This window comes from Vespula pensylvanica, chromosome 4 (assembly GCF_014466175.1).
Source record: "Vespula pensylvanica isolate Volc-1 chromosome 4, ASM1446617v1, whole genome shotgun sequence".
Classification (NCBI taxonomy): domain Eukaryota; kingdom Metazoa; phylum Arthropoda; class Insecta; order Hymenoptera; family Vespidae; genus Vespula; species Vespula pensylvanica.
This window is the reverse complement of record NC_057688.1, coordinates 632,515-651,908: the sequence shown is the minus strand read 5'-3', so window position 1 is coordinate 651,908 and position 19,394 is coordinate 632,515. Positions and strand designations below refer to the sequence as shown.

The window sequence follows — 19,394 nt, the reverse complement described above, 5'->3', positions numbered from 1 at the left end:
TTAAAGTACACAAAAAACGTGAGTAATTTATTTAAAAAAAAAAAAGAAAAGAAAGAAAGAGAAAGATACGAGTTAATAGATCGATTTTCAAGAAAATACACTGTCTAAAATTGTTTCAACTTCTTCGACGAACTTCTCGAATCATTTGAAACGAACCCTTACGCGCTTCTAGAGTTTAACACCGTAATAAGCGCCCTCCCACCTATCACTCCATCTACAGATATACACAGAGAGATAATTCTCGTTCTATCCTTCGCTTCATGCGTCGTAACTTTTTAAAAGAGCGCGAGTACGGATCTGTCTGTCGTGTTGTGCGTAACGTCGGCGTTACAAAAAAATGTGGTGAGTCGATCAATATTTATCATTAACGTTTATACGAAGCAACCGGTTTTTGTTTACAAACACGAAGCCGACATAACCTACGATTTTTGACACATGACCTGTTGACGATCGGTCGATTGTCGGGATTTCAGCATAATCGATAAAATTATACATGCATGCACGTGTTGGATATATATATATATATATATATATATATATAAAATTAAACTTGTGCGTCGTACATATCATATTCGTATATACACATCACATAGTCTTCTTCGGTTTACTTTTTAAGAAAAATTGTTCCCAATGGGACATGTTTATTAACTACATGTAAACATATCAATCAAGCGATAAGTAAAGTTTCTTGTCTTTTATCTTTAGGATTTGCTTTTAAAGATGCACTGTCCATGCCATGGCACGATGGTCGACAGTACTGTCGGGGGTATTTCTGGCCCTTTCCATGATCCTCTCACTGGGCAAACTTCTAATGCTTGCTGCTGGAAATGGAAGCAACGGAGATCTCACAGAAGCAGATCAATGGCTTGCTGAGATTGGGCTTAAGCAATATCGACCTCTGTTTAGAAAGAAAGGTTCGTATCTTATTTCTTTGATATCTTCTTTTATCAGATTTTATCTCGACGTTGGAAATTGATTTATTGTAACGGTTTTAAGAAAATTAATAAAACAAACATTTGAATTCTATTTGTTATGTAGAATTCCATTGTTGTGTTAGAATTTATCATTTACGTATAGTTCAAATAGAAAAAGAACAAATAAGTGAAGTAATCGCTTCGGAAATAGAATTAGTCGCTTTTGTCACCGATTCTTTAACTAACAATATATAACATAAAAACTATAATTTTTTATAATATTCAATCTTATCAAAAATATTTTTCTGCTATCACTATCACATGTTTTATAAAAAAGACCGCATCGCTTGATATTAAACGAAGATTTCATTCTCTGATATAACGTCATTATCTTATTTCTTAGTTTTACATTATATAGATAAGAAAATAAAATAATATATTCGACTGAGTTATCACATAGTATGACTAGTTGTTTGTGACAAATTAGTAAAGCTGATAATTTATGAGACAAAGCAACGAAACTTTTACGTTCGATTATGTAAGCGAATGCAGAATTCTTATACAATCGATTGTAAAATAAAAAAAATACTTTACTGGAGATATTTCAAATAATTCCGAAATATTCTTTTATTTTTTCTTTGTTAATTCGAACGAACGAATATAAGTAACGACAGTTTAAATTATAAAGTAGATATCGATCTGATAATAGATAAATAGAAACGACGCATTATGCGATTTCTCGAAGGCGATAAATATATACATATATACATATATACATACATACATACATACATACATACATACATACATACATACATACATACATACATATATATATATATATATATATATATAAGAAAGATAAAGAATCATATCATTATCATTTTCGAAGGAGGGGAGAGGTTTTGATAATTTTCGGTCAAACTCGATCAAGAGGATTCGCAGGACATGCTGAGTTTGCTTTGCTCGCGTCCTGGCCCAGTTGGCTAGCAGATATGAGACTCGAAGCGCTTGCGCGACCCAGGCCTTTCCATCCTCCTTCTCCTCTTTCACCTCATCTTTCTCTTTCTCTTCCTCCTCCTATTCCACCTCCACCTCTTTAACTGAATGCACCTTGCACCTCGTTTCGGGACTGGAAGGAAGGAACGGATTCAGAGTTTGCAGCTGCAGCAATGTCACTGCGCGATGTTCGCACTAGGGAGTGGGAGAGAACCCTCGTTCTCTCTCGTTCTTTTGTGTATGTTTGTGGCTGACCCCTGAGAGTGTGCTCAGTACCACTTCAAAGCATTCATACTGACTAATTTCTCTAAAAACCAACGAAGAAAATGTCTACGTCCTCTTTCTCGTTTGTTCTACAACGAACATTCGTTCATCATTCTTCTTTTTCTTTTCCATTTTTTTTTCTCTTTTTTTTTTTTTTTGATCTTTTCTCTTCGAAGAGAAAAATCTAGTCTTTACATTAGTTCTTTTGTTTTCTTTCTTTCTTTCTTTTCTTTCTTTCTTTTTTTTTTTTGTAATATACGTATCCATAATGGACGTGTCACATAATGGAAGGATATAAATTGATATTATATGTAAATTGATAGAGATAAATCATGTTACATTTTGATTAACATGAACAATCTTCATTAAATCGCGATTATCCTCGCGTTAATAAATCGTTGGACAATTTTCTTATTATGTAGGCACACGTAGACCATTACGTTCAAGTTCCTAGTTGAGTGTCGCTCGATAAACATTAAAATTTCACGAAACAGATATTTTCGTGCGGTTTCCCTTTCCACTTTTGGATTGTGGAAGGTTGTTACGTGTCACCAAGTATAGCTCGTCTTTGCTGGTTGACCAATAACTGAAGAACTACTTCGATGTGTGCTACTCATCGCGTGTGCCAAACTAATCGAGCTACAACGAACTATGCTTTTCGTGGTATAACGACCACTTCGATCGTTCGATTACGTTCTATCGTTAAATATTATCAGATCGACGTGGAAATCGATCGAAATAATAAATCAATTCATTTCATATTTATTTCGTAGTAAGAAATTAATATATATATATATATATATATATATATATATATATATATATATCAGAAAAGATAAAATCGAAATAATAAATCAATTCATTTCATATTTATTTCGTAGCAAGAAATTAATATACATATCAGAAAAGATAAAATCGAAATAAGAAATCAATTCATTTCATATTTCTTTCACACGAATAAATTCATATTTAAGGAAGAAATAAAATAATAATCGTCATTAAATGAATATGAAAAGAACGAACGAATATGTCCTAATGAACGTCCGGTACTTTGGTACTTTGCACCACTTCTTTCTTATCCCCTTCTTTCAGAAATGTCAAATGTTATTTGTCAAAAGACCTAACGCTCTTTTTCGAGAAGTATAATACGAAAGAAAGAAAATAAAAAATCGAAACAAACGAAGAAGTAGCTGTATTACGTGGACTCTTATAATTACATGAATATCAATATTTACTCTTTCCATTACGAGGTCACCGCTGGCATGATAATAGTACGTTTGACATTGTCACAACTTCGTTTAGTTAATAAAACAAATTAGTACGAGGAAAATTTCGAAATATATAAGTAATAACATGTACATACGAGAGATATAAACATCGGACAAAAGAAAACTAAGAAAATAATTATAATATAACTTTTTATCACGTGTACAAAAAGTTATCTAATAGATGAAAGTTATGATATTACTATCGTAATTTTCACGTGATATAATATTACTTATGCTAATATAAACTAAGTATAAAACTTATATTAAAAAAGAAAGAGAGAGAGAGAGAGAGAAAGAAAAAAAAACAAAAAATTTTCTAATATAAAATGCCGACATATTTCATAAAGATAAAATGAAATAAAAATACATATACTTACATACAACATACATACATACATACATACATACATACATACATACATACATACGTGAGTCGAAAATTACATAGCTTTATAGAGAGTTAGAAAGATAACGAGACATTTTTGGCAAATACTTGGCATCGATAGAAAATACGATAGACTAGAAGATGCGCGTAAGCGGTTAAAGATCGAAGGAGTCGGGAAGGACGCGCGTTTAAGAAGGTCGAGTCGGAGTGGGGATGAAAGAGTAGAGGAGTGGGTGGTTTGGTTCGGTCGAGGTGGAGGGGGTTGGGGAGGACAGGAGAGGGGGGAGGGGTGCGCGGAGACGCGTCTCGCGAGGGTGCAGTAGTCGTGAAGCGCGAGGCCACGCGAGCCGATCACCTTAGTGAAGTTCGCGCGCGTGTCCGGCAAAAATATGCGCGCGGCCAGAGGGCGCGTCCTTGTCGACGGGGAAACCGCGAAGCGCGAGCCTCCTTCTTGGAACCTTTGACACGCGCCGTCACCGCGAGTAGTCGCGAGCGATCCTTAGTAGACGCGCCGTGTCGTGTCTCGAGTAGAAGCTTCGCTTTTTTATTCGACACTAATCCTCCCTTTTCTTGATCTAATCTTTCTTATTTTTCTTTTACTTTCTTTGCTTTTTTTTTTTTTTTCCTTTCCACCACTTCATTTTCATTTATCTTTTCTACTTCGGTTCTTGTAATTCAGCCTGCTCCGCTAAGCTTTCTCGAATCGTAGAAAACAAATTTCCTATCGCTGTTCGTGTTTTTCTTCCTTGACTTTGTCTTCGTCTTCGTCTTCTTCTTCGTCTTCGTTTTCGTCTTCGTCTTCGTTTTTGTCTTCGTCGTCGTTGTCGTCGTCATCGTCGTCGTCGTTGTCGTCGTCGTCGTCGTCGTCGTCGTCGTCGTCGTCGTCGTTGTCGTTGTTGTTTATTAAACTCGCAAGATCCTTCCTTTCTGCTTCTTCTATTTCTACTTCTTGTTATTCTTGTTATTCTTGTTCTTCGATACCCCGCGTCTAAAGTCGATCACCCCCCTCCGCCAAGACGATCTTCTCCGACAGGTACGACGAAGTATTAGTCGAAATCGTAAGTGACACTTCTCTTCGACTTTGTTCTTCTTTTCTTTTCTTTTCTTTTCTTTTCTTTTCTTTTCTTTTCTTTTCTTTTCTTTTCTTTTTTTCATGGTCGGGAAACAATTTTTGTTTGTTTACAAATATGTAGTTACGATGAGAAAGAGAGAGAGAAATCTTTGTTTTTCTCTTCGCAAATATGTTTTAGTTAGTTTTTATTAGTCTCGATATCGAATTATTGTATGTCTTTTTGACGAGTGGAAAATTGAGTATATTGATATTTTTATTCGATAGATTTTCATTCTTTTCTTTTTTTGTTTAACAAATGAAAAAATATAGCGAAACGAAATCGAGTGGTATGTACGAAACACAAACTATTGTAAATATATCATTTTCTCGAAGGAAACAACTGGAGAAGAAACATAAAAATAATCCAACCAAATTCTCTACTTAAGATGAAAATAAAAATTTTCTTTGTTTTTTTTTTTTTTCTTTTCAAAGATCGGTCGCGATATTTCGCATGTTTTTCAGAAAAGACATATTTCACAAACGTATATCGGAAAAAAAGAAAAAACGTATTTTCAAAAGATTTCAGAACATATTTCAAAAAAGAAACTCCTATAAAGAAATTCCGTTAAAAATTCGTAATCGTTGAAACGTCAATCAAATATAATTTTAATAGAAACTTTCACGGTAATCGTTAACGTTCGACACGAATAGAAAAAAGGAACTTATTCAAATGTACTTTTATTCCTACAAAAAGATTCTCCTTCGTTTACTCTTATTTGCATTTTTAATCAAACGCAAAGTTCGCACGCACGGCTAGTGAATTCGGAAGTTCATTATCTTGAGAAGGGTTGTATCACGGTTTGTTTCGTGTACGAAAAGAGAGAGAAGGGGGAGGAGAGAGAAGGAGTTGACGTCACGATTTCCACCCCCATCACCCCTTCTGCTAAAAGTAACGATACGATCTCGTACATGCGAGCTATTCGAGATTTCTGAAAGTCGTAGATCCTCTAGAGAAGGAGAGAGGGAGAAAGAAAGAGAGAGAGAGAGAGAGAGAGAGAGAGAGAGAGAGAGAGAGAGAGAGAGAGACGGCACTAGTATGTCCTGCATTGCGGAGATTTACTCGTACTACTCAAGCATGAACGCGAAAGTACTACCTTCACGCGTTTTACGAGTATCGAGTTCACACCATTTTCTTCTTCTCCAGCAGCTTCCTTTCATAAAGTATATTGGAATTTGTCGTACCTAATCATTCTTTTACGAGATGAAAAAGAAAAAAAAAAATCAATCTCGAGATAGAAAATCGTATTCATTTTCACATAGAATCTCATTTCATAGTTTATAGCTTTAGATCGTAAAAACGTTCTCTTTAATGACTTGTTACTATGTAATGTATCTATGTATGTATGTATGTATGTATGTATGTATGTATGTATGTATGTATGTATGTATGTATGTATGTATGTATGTATATGTCTTCAAGAAATAACAACGTATCTCCGTTTATCATGACATTTACGACATCACTTTCGACGGCTATTACAATTTTATTTCTAAATCGATGATCGCTCGTTCTTGCATCCTAAATTTCAACGTCGATTTCAAAGTACGTAACAACTATTACGTTTATAATAAATTGAATAACGTGTCGTCAGGATGAAACGATGTTTCGATCGTTTAAACGTATCATCTGCTTTGGTATTGTCATTTTGCTTTTTTTCCTTTTTATTGAAAAGTTTATAGATAAGAATGAACGTGTATGCTTCCCTTTCATACGGTTAACGTCAAGACTGGATCAAAAGCTTTTGAAAAAGGGAAAAGGAACAAGTTCAGAGATGTAAATTTCAACGCACGGCTGAACGAAAATCGATTCCTTGTTGAAAACGCGCCATTGCGACGAACAAGTAAATTCGTGATATTGATTTCTTTTTGTTTTTGTTTTTTTTTTTTTTATTATTATTATTTTATTTTATTTGTTTGTTTGTTTTGTTTTTTTTTTCTCTTTCGACTTTATTAAAAACATTCTCACGATACTAAATTGATTTCTTTTTTATTCTCTCGTTTCTTTTTTTTTTTCTTTTTTTTTTTTTTTTTCTTTTTTTCTCACTTTCGACTTTATAAAAAACATCGACAAGTAAAAATATTTTCTTATCTATCAGTCGATAAATACGAGAATATTATTCGTATTTTTACGATTAAGAGAGAAAGAAAGAGAGGCGAATTTCATCAAGTGGATAAACTAATTTCTTCCCTTCTTGATAAAACGAGAGTCCTTTTTTACGCGAAACGTAGAGCGCGACTTGAAACACACGCTTCAAGCACTTCCGCGATACGGTTTCCTAATAAACTCTTAAGAAAATATTTACTTGAAGATCGTCTCACGAAACTTATTACTTTCTCGTTCTCTTTCTCGAACGAGAGTTTCGGATCTTTGTAAAGTAATTTTCGAAAAACATGTCGATTTCATTTTGTAAATGAATATATTTTCTACGTGAAGAAAAATAAAGAAAAAGAGAGAGAGAGAGAATTATCTAAAAAAAAAAAAAAGTGTTTAATATATACGTAAAATTTGATTTATCGTCATCGCTCTTAATTACCTTCTCTCGAGTACAAAGCTCTCGAAGTAGAGGGTGAAAAATAAAAAAAAAAAATAAAAAAAAAAGACGCGACTACTTTATCGAAAGTTTATTCGAAGGTAACGGAATCGAACGATCGTACTCGTGCGAAAAGAAAACGCGCAAAAAGGTGAAGGTCGGTGAAAGGAATCAATTCTTTTATCTTTATTAACTACTACCTTGCTTACACGCGAAGTTCGACAAATCGATTTCGTGACTAGTCAAATAATAGATATGTTTTATCCTTTGACGTTAAAAAGATCCTTGTAATCGTTCGATCGATCGATGTAAAAAAAAAAGAAAAAGAAAAAGAAAAAAAGAAAAAATCTAAATATCTTTTTTCGTTTTAGTCGACAAAATCTTTGAGAATCGTAATATTCCATAATTATCCTAGTTCCAAATCTCTTTCGTTTATATTGCGACTTAATGAGGCGGAAACGAAGGAGATGAAACTAGATCGGAGTCTCGTCGAAAACGTATCGTTGAGAGTAAAATTCTACAACGAAAAGAGAATCGTAAATGAAATAGGATTTCAACGACAGAGACTATCCTGTTTATATATCCAACCGATTAGACACCGATTAGGATGATTAGAGGAGAAACGTAATGACAGTGTGTACGTGTACATATACCTATCTAATTTCCTTGCAAAATAAACGAGTTCAATCCTATTGGAAAGTTAAATAAACGTAAGAAATATTCTAGACGATTGATTATCGAATTATTTAAAATATTTATAGACGATCATACGATACGATTTAAAAGATTAAAAAATCTTTCTTTCTCTTTTTCTATAGGATGTATATCTATTTACATTCTTTGCAGAATAGACGAATTCAATCTTATCCGAGAGTTAAACAAATGTAAGAAATATTTTAAACTTAAAACAATATTTTATTAATTATCTCAAATATTTACGAACAGTTATATGAGAAGATTTAAAAAATTTTTTTTTAAATCTTTCATACCTATACGGTATGTACGTGTATATATACGTATTTAATTTTTTTGGAAAACAGACGAATTCGATTCTATTCGATTCTATTCTAAATGAATGTAAGAAATATTTTAAACGATTAATTATTCAATTATTTGAAATATTTACGAACAGTTATACGATACGATTTAAAAGATAAAAAAAATCTTTCTTTCTCTCTCGCTACACGTTATGCGTGTATGTATGTTCACACGTATCTAATTTCCTTACGAAATAGAAAAATTCAATCCTGTTCGAGAGATAAATGTAAGAAATATTTTAAACGATTAATTATCCAATTATTTGAAATATTTACGAACAGTTATACGATACGATTTAAAAGATTAAAAAATCTTTCTTTCTCTCTCGCTACACGGTATGCGTTATATGTGTTTACACGTATCTAATTTCCTTACTAAATAGAAAAATTCAATCCTATTCGAAAGTTAAATAGACGTAAAAAATATTTACAGACAGTTATACGATATGATTTAAAAGATTAAAAAAAAAAAAATCTTTCTTTTTCCCCTGATACACATGTATACATATATACGTATCTAATTTCTTTGCAAAATGGACGACTTCAATCCTATTCGAAAGTTAAATAGAAGTAAAAAATATTCTAGATGATTAATTATCGAACCAATTGAAGTATTTAAAAAAGAAATTATATGGTAGGTTATAAAAAATTAAAAAATCTTTCTTTCTCTTTGCCTTTCACACATACGCTTGTATATACTTCGATAGCTGGTCAGACGAAGTTGATGAGAAGAGATCCTCTAATTAAGTTCGTTACGAACAATGTGTGTGCGTCCTCGGTTGTGCCTAGAACGCGAAAGAAAAAAAAAAAAGAAAAAAAAAGAAAAAAAATGAAGTTCTAATTAGTGCAACGAACAATTCTTTTATCTTTTGTCCATCTTAGACAATATATGCAGACTCTTAAATCCTTCACGTGCCTCATATCGCCCACGCGATGCATAGGTATGCTAATGTGCCATACTAAAAACTGAGAATAAAAGGTATTCGGAAAAAGAAGTGATTTCAAAGTTACCCTGAGAAAGAGAAAAAGGAAAGAAAAAAAAAAAAAAAGAAGGAAAGAGAATATTTTTTTACTTCTCTCGCAAACTCATACCCATTGTTGAATAAAGTTTTAAATAGCATTCACTACTAGCCTTTACAATTAAACTGAAAGAAAAAAAAGAGAGAGAGAGAAACAAGAGTTGAAGAGCGAGACAAAACATTTTCGAAATCATTTTTACAAATATTATTGTGCCTTCTCTGAATACAATCTATACACTTTTGATAATATACGTTCGATAGATACAAAATAATATATAATTATATTATATTAGTAATATATAATGTTATATTAGAGTACGAGATAAAAGACTCGATCCTCCAAATCTCACCGACTGTTTTTAACATGACTAAAGATTCTAATGGTTTTGTAAAGGCTTAAGACGTAGAATATATTTACTACGTATATGGTCATATACATACCAGGAAACTTTGTTTGATTTCTTTCGTTGAAAGATGTAAACACAATGGTAGTACACATGTCGAAAGTTCTACTTTCGGAATATAATGGTAGTTCGTTTTCAAGGGTGGCTGACAGACACGAAAGGGTAAAAGATATCTAACGATGGAAATTGAATTTGATAATCCTGACCCGGTATCGCATGCAGCAAGTGTAAGCAGAGAGAGCGAGAGCGAGAGAGAGAGAGAGAGAGAGAGAGAGAGAGAGAGAGAGAGAGAGAGAGAGAGAGAGAGAGAGAGAGAGAGAGAGAGAGAGATGGAAAACAGCGAATCGATCTGGCCTACCTTCATAACACCTACTACTCTCTCATGCATAATCATGAGTATGTGTGACATACATATGCCCCGGTTTTCCTTCTGGTTCTCCTCTTTCTCTTAACGCCGAAAGGATCGTTAGCACGAAGTAATACCAACGAAGGATATCTATTCGAAAAGGTCAAGGGTCCGACGTGAATTTTTCCAAGTGCTTGTAACGAATCTGATACCGTTCTTGCCTGAGAAGAAAACATTTTTCTTAAACAACGTACGACGCGTTCAATCGTCGATCTATGGGGGAAAAAATAAAAATAAAAGAAGTAAATTTATTAGTACGATACTAGATGTTTCATTGGAGATTAGCGCGAGATTTTATTTTTTGTCTTTTTTTTTTTTTTTAACAAGCTTTTATAAAGATAATCTCTCGACGAAATATATTCGTCATTTTGCTAAACAAAAGAATCGATTTGTCCGATCGTTATTTTCACGAGGCAACGACTCTAATTGGAATAATCGAAAATCGTGAAGAATCGTTATCGTAGTAAATGAAAATCTCGAGTATTTCACGTGTATAGGACAGATCTCGCTTTAGAAATGACATTTTTAACGACACGGAAAAAAGAGAAGAGAAGTAGACGGGAAGGGGTAGGAGAAGGGGAATCATCATAGATATGGCGACCCTGATTTGACCTCGAGTGGACTCTCGACCCCTTTTTTAGGTATCCTTAATTCATAGCATCCTATTACTGTTTTTGACAAATCGTTACTACATATCTTCGATCATGCGTGTCTCGTTGACCTTATTTCTTTCCCAATTCGTGCGAATAAATCGTAGAAAAATTTTCTTTCTCGATAAACCGTAATTAAATTCCATTTTAAATGGCTATTAAAACGTAATATCAGTGATTTATTAAAAATAAATTGTATGTATCGCGTCTCGGTTACAAATGAGAAAAGGCGATATAAAATGGACGGACTAATTTCTCTCATGAATTATCGATTTCTCTTCTATTGTATCGTATATTCGTAAGCGCGCGATTTTATAGTGTATTTGTCATACGATTAACGCGATTTAAATTTATTACTCCTACTTCCGTATCCTTTCTCTCTCAACAAATCCAGCTTACTTTTACGTGTATAGTTACTCTTGAAATATTCATACAATGTATATTGTGTGTGTGTGTGTGTGTGTGTGTGTTTGTATGGATGTATGTATTACAGATTAATACGCTAGTGTTAAATTGGCTCGCGTACCGTAAAAACGTAAAAACACCTTTTGTTCTCTCTGTGAAAGAAAAATATTACCGGAAATCTATTCATTTTCTAATAAACGTACATGACCCAGACCTCGCTATATTTTTCCAAAGTTAGAAATATATTTTTCTATCGATCTCTTTCGTTTCTTGCGTTACACAATTCTCCACTCGTTCGATTACATAGAATGATTCATAAAGAATAAAAATATAAATTGAAGCAAAACAATATCGTAGAATCGGATAGGAAGGACGAAGCTCGCGATAAAAAGAATCCTACAAATATTTTTGTCCAAAAAAAAGAAAAAAAAAAAAACAAATATGACCGCGACAATCGACGAACGTCAGTGCGAAAAAAATACATCTTAGTCGATAAAGAAAAAAGTTTATCAGAAGGGAAAAGAGAGCCGAAGAAATTATGCCGGACAAAAATCCAACCTGTCGAGATGGACAACGCGAAAACAAAGACTTCTTCGTCGACGAGATATCGTCGATCGGCATGTCACTGCGGCCCAGCGGCAGCGCCTCTTCCGGTGAGTCAACATCGATCGATTTTTCATTTTATTTGACGATATTTCTTCTCTCATATCTGTCTATCTATCTATCTTTCTCTCCTTCCCTCTCTCTCTCTCTCTTCCATTTCTTTCTCTTTCTTCTTGGAGATTTAGAAATTTTTCGACGTATGTATTCTTCGAGATAAACGAGAAAACTGTCCATCCATCTTTCTTTCTTCCTATCGTTCGACAGTTTGATAAAACAAAATATCATCGTGGCTGCTTTTTCTCGTGAAAAATTTATCTTTCCAGAAAATACTTTCCTTTTAACTTTTCACACAAATAAAAAGATAAATTAAGATTTGTTCTTTCGCGCCTTCACAATTCGTTCGTTCGGATAAATTATAATAAATGCTAAAGTACCGATAAGTACTTTTAGAAACTTTGAGCGAACGCTCGCGTTAGTATACTTTGCATAATAAATTCGAAGTGGTATTTCCTTGAGTACACGTGCCGACGGATCCATATCAAAAGGACCTACTTTCTTACGATGATTAATTCCTTGAGTAAAAGAGCACTTGAAGGAAAGTACTTCAAAGAGGAAAATTAATATTATACGATGATGTCTAATTAGATCGGTAGATGTAACAACATCATTTTTCTTGTTCTCTCTCTCTCAGATTATGATGTTAATATCAGAGAGTCATTTTATTATCATGCAAAAGGTACTCGAAGGACGTTCAAACGATATTATTAATTATTTCAACTGAATAAAAGTATATATCTTTGATTAAGGACATTAAAGAATCGATTAATTAATCATAATTAAAAGAAAAAAAAAAAAAATCATAGATTTAACTCGTTGTTAAATCGAATCAAGCGCTCGACTTTGATTCTCGAAGTTGTAAAAGTAAATTCTTTATGAATGCACCGTTCGTAGCAGAATTTGTCAATGATTTATGTCCATTGGTCATTAAACATTTCGTAAGATCCTTTCTCGATCCCGAACACTGTTGCGGTATCGACGATGAAACGGGTAACGTCCAAACTGTACGTAATTGATTGAAAAGATTCAAAATGACGCATTCCACCATTTGCTCGTTCTTATCCCCTAAGGGAATGGAATCGTCCACGGCACAGAGCCAAAGTACGTTGTCCAGCCAGAATTCCGGACCACGCGGATCGATCTTGTAATTAACACCGTGATCTTTTAGCCACAGAGTCAGCTGAAACGTTTGAGATATATCAGATATTTTCGATTGATTAGTTTCTGCAGGATTAAACGAACGGAATAACGAACGGAGAGGTAACGTTGAAAATGTTGGAAAATATAAATAAGAGAACAACAAAAAGAAAAAAGAGAAAAGAGAGTAAGAACGTAAATTGGAAAAAGTCGAATTGGCAACTTGACAAGTCTAATCATATGGAAAGAGCTGCGTTCCGGTTTACCTTTGCACGACATTGAAAGGTCAGTGGATTACCCTCGAAACGTAACTTGTCGAGGGCTCTCAACGGTTGCAGAACGTTGCTTTCCAAACATCCGAGTCGATTTTCGCTAATATCCAGTCTGCGAAGATTCGACAATCTCTCAAAGGCTAACGACTGGATCGTTGTGATCTGATTATAAGAGAAATCCAACTGTTGCAAGGACATCAGCTCTTGGAACCAACGATCCTTCACTTGGCTAATGTTATTACTCGAGAGAGTAAGTTTCTGGAGATAAGTCAAGCCGCGAAAGGCATCGTCGTCTATGTCCTTGATGTTACAGTTCTGCAAGTTCAGAGCCACCAGAGTCTTGGCATATCTTGAAAATGTGTCTTTCGGGAGTTGACGTATATCCGATTGAAAGATCAAGATCGCAGATATTACGTTATTTCCTTGATCCAATGCCTCCTCCAGACTTACGTTTGAACATTTCACTCGATTCCCAAACCCTGTACGATTGAAAAATAATTATTGTTAGTTTATCCAATTCTCAGAAATTGCTCGTTATTGGAGTGATGCTAATGAGAAGGACGATTGTATACACGATTCATTGCGTAATATTTGTTTGTGTATTTTAGTACTCCGAGCTCACATCTCGATGCATCGAATACAGAATAGCGACTGATTTGATGATAAATGGAAACGTGATACGAATGTAAATGTTCGTTATCGGCACAACTATATTCATCAAGCGAGGATACGCGCAACGATTTATAGAAATTATGTTAATGAGACTATCGAGGATGTTTTAAAAGCGTCGACTAATATATAAAGAAATATTTTACTTGTAATTATATTAGTAACTTCGTAACGATCATCTCACCTTCTTCGTAATTGTTAACGGTACACTTTCCTAATGCCATCGCCATCAAATTGAAAATAGAAAATAACACGAGAAATATACGATCCATCCCGAACGACTTTAAACTTTGCTCTTTTCTAAATGATCTCTTAATTAAGAATAAAACGGAAATGCTCGCGTAGGATGGATGAATCCTTCAACGTCGAAATTATCAATTTCAACGTTTTCCGCTATGCGATATGGTTATATCTTTGAAACAATTATTACGTAAACACGGTATTTCTATTCTAACTAACTGTTCGATATACCGATTCGTTCAAAACTAAAAATGAAAATGTCTACAGTTCCTACGGTACTATCTCTTGATTTAAACATACGAAATAAATCGATTTTCATTCGGACTTCGTTTTCAAATGTCGTTAGGTATCTCGACCCTCGCCAGCTGTGGTGAAGTCGACGCGCTACCCGAGCTTCCGGCACAGGATGAAGAACGTTTACAACGTGCAGCACGTTTGTTGCAACAACGGCTTGTGTTACGTCAATGGCTGGCGGATCATGGCTTACATAGCTATTATCAAAAGTAAGAAAAGCTTTGATCATATTTTATCGATATAAGAAAATTGATATTTCATTCGAGTTGATTCGACCGACAAAGAAATGATAGAAATTCTATCGTACTTTCTGTTTTTATCAGGCTAATGCAAATGGACGTAATGTCTCTCGAAGACGTATATTGGGTGGAGGACACTGCGGCACAAGCCACGCTTGGCAAGGACCTACAACGATGGATTCAGGCCAGGCAGGCATTACCTACTTCGAAGAGAGATTTAGAAACTTTAAAGGCGGATCTATGGAGTGCTGTTGTAAAAAACAGTCAACACCAAGACGCTTGGACATGGGGTATATTTCATTAAACTTTAATATCTTTTATATTTTTTACCGTTCACGATTACTCACTTCCTTTTTCTTATCTATCTTATTCATCAATTATTAATATAAATCATTTATCTATTTACGATCTCTTCTATTATTATTATTATTGTTGTTGTTGTTGTTGTTGTTGTTATTATTATTATTTTGTTTATCTACTCTTTATCATCATTCTTATCTTCGGATATTTCTCAGGTGGAATGTTAGTAGTATCCGTGTCAGTAGCTGGTTTAGTTACTCTGGCTGCTATGACGCAGCCTGCATTAGCACCAGAAGCTAAACATTCCCTTTTGCAATACGTTACTGGAAAATATTTATTGCCGAGCAACTGTCGTGTCCATTTTGAATGGGAAGAGCCACAACTTGTAGGAGAAACAATGACTTTTACTGTAAAGGTAAACAAAAATTCAAATAAATTGTTTCGTTTCGGTCAGGATTCTTTTTTCTTTTTTATGCAAAAAGAAGGATTCTTTTGTAAACGTTAACCTTCTCAGTTCTATCAACGAAACGGTCAACCATATCCGATCTGCGACAAGGATAATCTCATTGTGGAAGTGACAGAAGGCTCACGGAGAGTAGCTACTCTAATAGAATTAGGAGGTACCGATCCTTTAGCTGCAAATACAGCAGTAGTGAAGTTCACCGTCCGCCATGCTGGACAATACAAAATAGCTGTACTTATTGGATCATGTCACGTTCACGGCAGTCCATTTCTTAAAAATTTTCTGCCTGGTAAGAACATACGTGGTGTTAAAAAAATATACAAGATCAAAAATTCATTTCTTTTATTTTCTTCTTTTCTCTCTCTCTTTTTTTTCTTTTCTTTTCTTTTCTTTTCTTTTCTTTTTCCTTTTTATAGGACCTCCAGATCCAAATAAAACCGTCTTCGTACGTCAAAGTTCTACGGTCGTTTGTACAGCTGGTATTGCACATTCAATGACAATAGAACCACGAGACGAATATAATAACTTATGCATATTTGGCCCTGGCGATAAACCCACCAAAGGGTACGATGTCAATATTATTCAGGCAAGTGATTTTCTAATTGACATTGATCGAATCATTCGAGAGAAGATATTTATTAGAATGTTTTAACAGCAGATAGGTAATCATGCGGAAAAAGGATCGGTTATAGATTACTCGATTCATCTCGACTACGATTCTCCAAATCAGAGAGTTCGATTGAAAGTTAGCTTTCCAAAAGGTGGTTGTTATCATGCGACTGTTAGCCTCGCAGGATTACAATTACACAATGGAGACTTTGACATTATCGTTTTGGAAAGTACGTCGAATAATCCTTTATAATTATATTCGTATTTTTCGTATATTTATTATATTCTTTTTTTTTTCTTTCTTTCTTTCTTTAGGTTCGGTTGCAAGATTGGTTCATAGTAATGTTGCTTCTAAAGATCCAGACATATGCTACGTTGCTAAATTATTAGGTATGCAAGGTGAAAGATTCTCTAAGCCAAAAAAAGTCTTTTGTTATATATCACCAAAGCAATTAACTATCAAGGAATATTTATTAAAGTTCATTCCTAAAAGACTTGTTACCTTTAGACTATGTCCTTCGACCAAGGTAAGTAAGTTTGTGAAACACCGATTGAATATAATAAATATAATTTGTATATATTGATTTGAGTATAATGAAATAATTGAATATATAAAATATAATTTGTTAAGACATTTTTCATTTCTTTATACGATTATTTAACTTCCTCAGTTTCATTTTGACTGTCTGAACAATCAACACGAGGGATATCATTCGTTTTCGATAGACGACGGATGTCAACCACCTGTCGAATTAATTTCTTTATATCGCGATATAATAGCCGCTACCTTTACATTGTTTCTTCTTAAAAATATCGGCGGTAGCGAGACTTTCGCTGATAAACAAGATTTCTTTTATCACGAAGTTCGGAAACATCACCAGAAATATTATCACGAGAAACTATCGATGAAAGTGCAACGCGACAAACTTTTAGAATCGGTAATTAATCAAATTTATTAAGATCGTCCTTATTACAATTATCTTTTGTTAAACTGTATATTTTATTCTTGGGACATTTTCTATTCGTTTCAGTCGATGAAAGCTACTAAAGGATTTTCAGTGAGCGATTGGTGCAGAAATTTTGAAATAACGTTTCAAGGCGAACAAGGTAAAAATCAATAAATACCACGCATGCATAGAAATATTATGATTCAATTTTGTTCACATCGTTGTTGTAAAACTTAGGAGTTGACTGGGGTGGAGTACGCCGTGAATGGTTCGAATTGATTTGCGCGGCATTATTTGATCCAGGAAATGGTTTGTTTGCGTCGTTTGGTGAATCCCAACAAGCTTTGGTACACCCTAACAGCAAACGACCGGCTCATCTTAAATTAAAGCATTACGAATTCGCTGGTCGCATAGTTGGCAAATGTTTGTACGAATCGGCACTCGGAGGATCGTATCGACAATTGGTACGAGCAAGATTTACAAGATCTTTCCTTGCACAAATTATAGGTCTTAGAGTGCATTATAAGGTAAAGGTATCTGTACAAAATTCAACATTTATTTACGAACTTTTTATAAACTAAAAAGTAACTAACAATTGTTTCACGATACCTTTTCATAGTATTTCGAACAAGATGATCCTGATTTGTATTTGAGTAAAGTAAAATACATTCTTGAAAATGATGTGGAAGAAATGGAATTGTATTTTGTCGAAGAGGAATACGATAAGGACGGTCAATTATTAAAGGTGAGTTAGCAAATTTTATTCGTGTGTTATGTACAACTTTACATTTTTTTTTTTTCTTCTTCTTTCTCTTATAGGTAGCAGAATTAATTCCTGGAGGTAGTAAAGTACGCGTTACCAATGATACGAAACTTCGATATCTAGACGCATTAGCGCAACACAGACTTGCTAGTTCAATTCGCAACGAAGTCGATCACTTTCTACGTGGTCTCAACGAACTCATTCCAGATAATCTGTTAGGCATATTCGATGAAAATGAATTAGAAGTACGAATCAATATATACATATATACACACACGCGTACTTTAAATTCGCGTTCTAGCAATCGATATATTTCCTAATGAAATTTCTTCATACAGTTACTGTTATGCGGGACCGGTGAATATAACGTAGCAGATTTACGAGCACATCACATAGCTAATGGAAGTTCTCCAGAATTTTTACGTGTCCTCGATTGGTTTTGGACGGCAGTAAGTAATTTTACGCGAGAAGAAATGGCGCGATTACTTCAGTTTACTACCGGTTGTTCTCAATTACCACCTGGCGGATTTCAACAACTGAGCCCACGCTTTCAAATAACAGCAGCTCCTACATTCGCGAATTTACCTACGGCTCATACGTGGTACGTGCTTTATGAAGTAGCATAAATATTTTAATAACAAGTAATTTAATTCGTCTTATTAAAATCTATGTTCTTTATTCTCTTTTTCTTTTTTTTTTCAGTTTCAATCAACTCTGCTTACCCGATTACGAGTGTTATGATCATTTCGAAAGAGCGTTGTTATTAGCGATCAGTGAAGGTACCGAAGGTTTTGGTATGATCTAACAAAAAAGAAGCTATATACTGATAAAAACGAACACACACATCATACATCCATATACAAGCTAACCTCTAGTCTACTCTAGTCGATATGATTTGTCCATTATATTAAAACGATGTATGTTGTGTACCATTTTTTATTGTTTTATATCAAATATTAATTTTCATTCCAACGTTTACTTTCGATTATGTCTTTTCTTGACGAAGCTTTTATACTCTTAAAAAAAAACGTATAAATTGCATTTTGTTAAACCTAAGTCGTTTGAAATATCCTTAAGAAATGTTTTATGTTCTGCTAACGACCATCAAAATTTAAGCGTAAGAACATGCCGTATTTTATGGCTTGTGGTAACGTTTTTATATCAAAACCGTTATATACTAACAATACAAGAGCAATTTTTAATCTTACCATCAATGAAAAGTTGCTCGATTTCTCAAAGCAAAATTTAGTATAAGTAAGGTATTCTAAATATTGTTGAATACATGAACATGTTTCGTTACTCGAGCCAGAAGATTCAGCATCATTCAATTTGCGAAATAATGATAATATATCCAGGAAGTAAATCACAAAACCGAGGTATTTAAAATATTACTTTTTTTGTAGATATT

At 34.1% G+C, this 19,394-nt stretch overlaps 2 protein-coding genes across 13 annotated transcripts; one reads left to right on the top strand and one right to left on the bottom strand.

Annotated features, from left to right (window-relative positions):
• Positions 1 to 186: 186 nt before the first annotated feature.
• Positions 187 to 18,964, top strand: LOC122628858 (apoptosis-resistant E3 ubiquitin protein ligase 1). Of its 12 annotated transcripts, none has more exons than XM_043811611.1 (16): positions 187 to 342; positions 706 to 914; positions 14,718 to 14,874; positions 14,989 to 15,194; positions 15,420 to 15,619; positions 15,719 to 15,956; positions 16,084 to 16,253; positions 16,326 to 16,506; positions 16,592 to 16,803; positions 16,948 to 17,214; positions 17,308 to 17,383; positions 17,461 to 17,750; positions 17,843 to 17,968; positions 18,043 to 18,231; positions 18,325 to 18,587; positions 18,689 to 18,964. In XM_043811611.1, exons 2-16 carry the CDS (start codon positions 737 to 739, stop codon positions 18,789 to 18,791), a joined length of 2,856 nt encoding a protein of 951 aa, XP_043667546.1. In that variant the 5' UTR covers positions 187 to 342; positions 706 to 736; the 3' UTR covers positions 18,792 to 18,964. The 12 variants fall into 12 exon arrangements, with proteins under 12 accessions (XP_043667546.1, XP_043667543.1, XP_043667545.1 ...); XM_043811608.1 differs by having other exon boundaries at positions 17,461 to 17,756; XM_043811610.1 differs by having other exon boundaries at positions 16,323 to 16,506.
• LOC122628865 (chondroadherin-like) lies at positions 12,142 to 14,446 on the bottom strand. The gene is made up of 3 exons (XM_043811647.1): positions 14,316 to 14,446; positions 13,457 to 13,941; positions 12,142 to 13,233 (listed from the first exon to the last, which is right to left on the bottom strand). The coding sequence occupies exons 1-3, from the start codon at positions 14,401 to 14,403 to the stop codon at positions 12,883 to 12,885; spliced, it is 924 nt and encodes a 307-aa protein (XP_043667582.1). The 5' UTR covers positions 14,404 to 14,446; the 3' UTR covers positions 12,142 to 12,882.
• Positions 18,965 to 19,394: the final 430 nt, after the last annotated feature.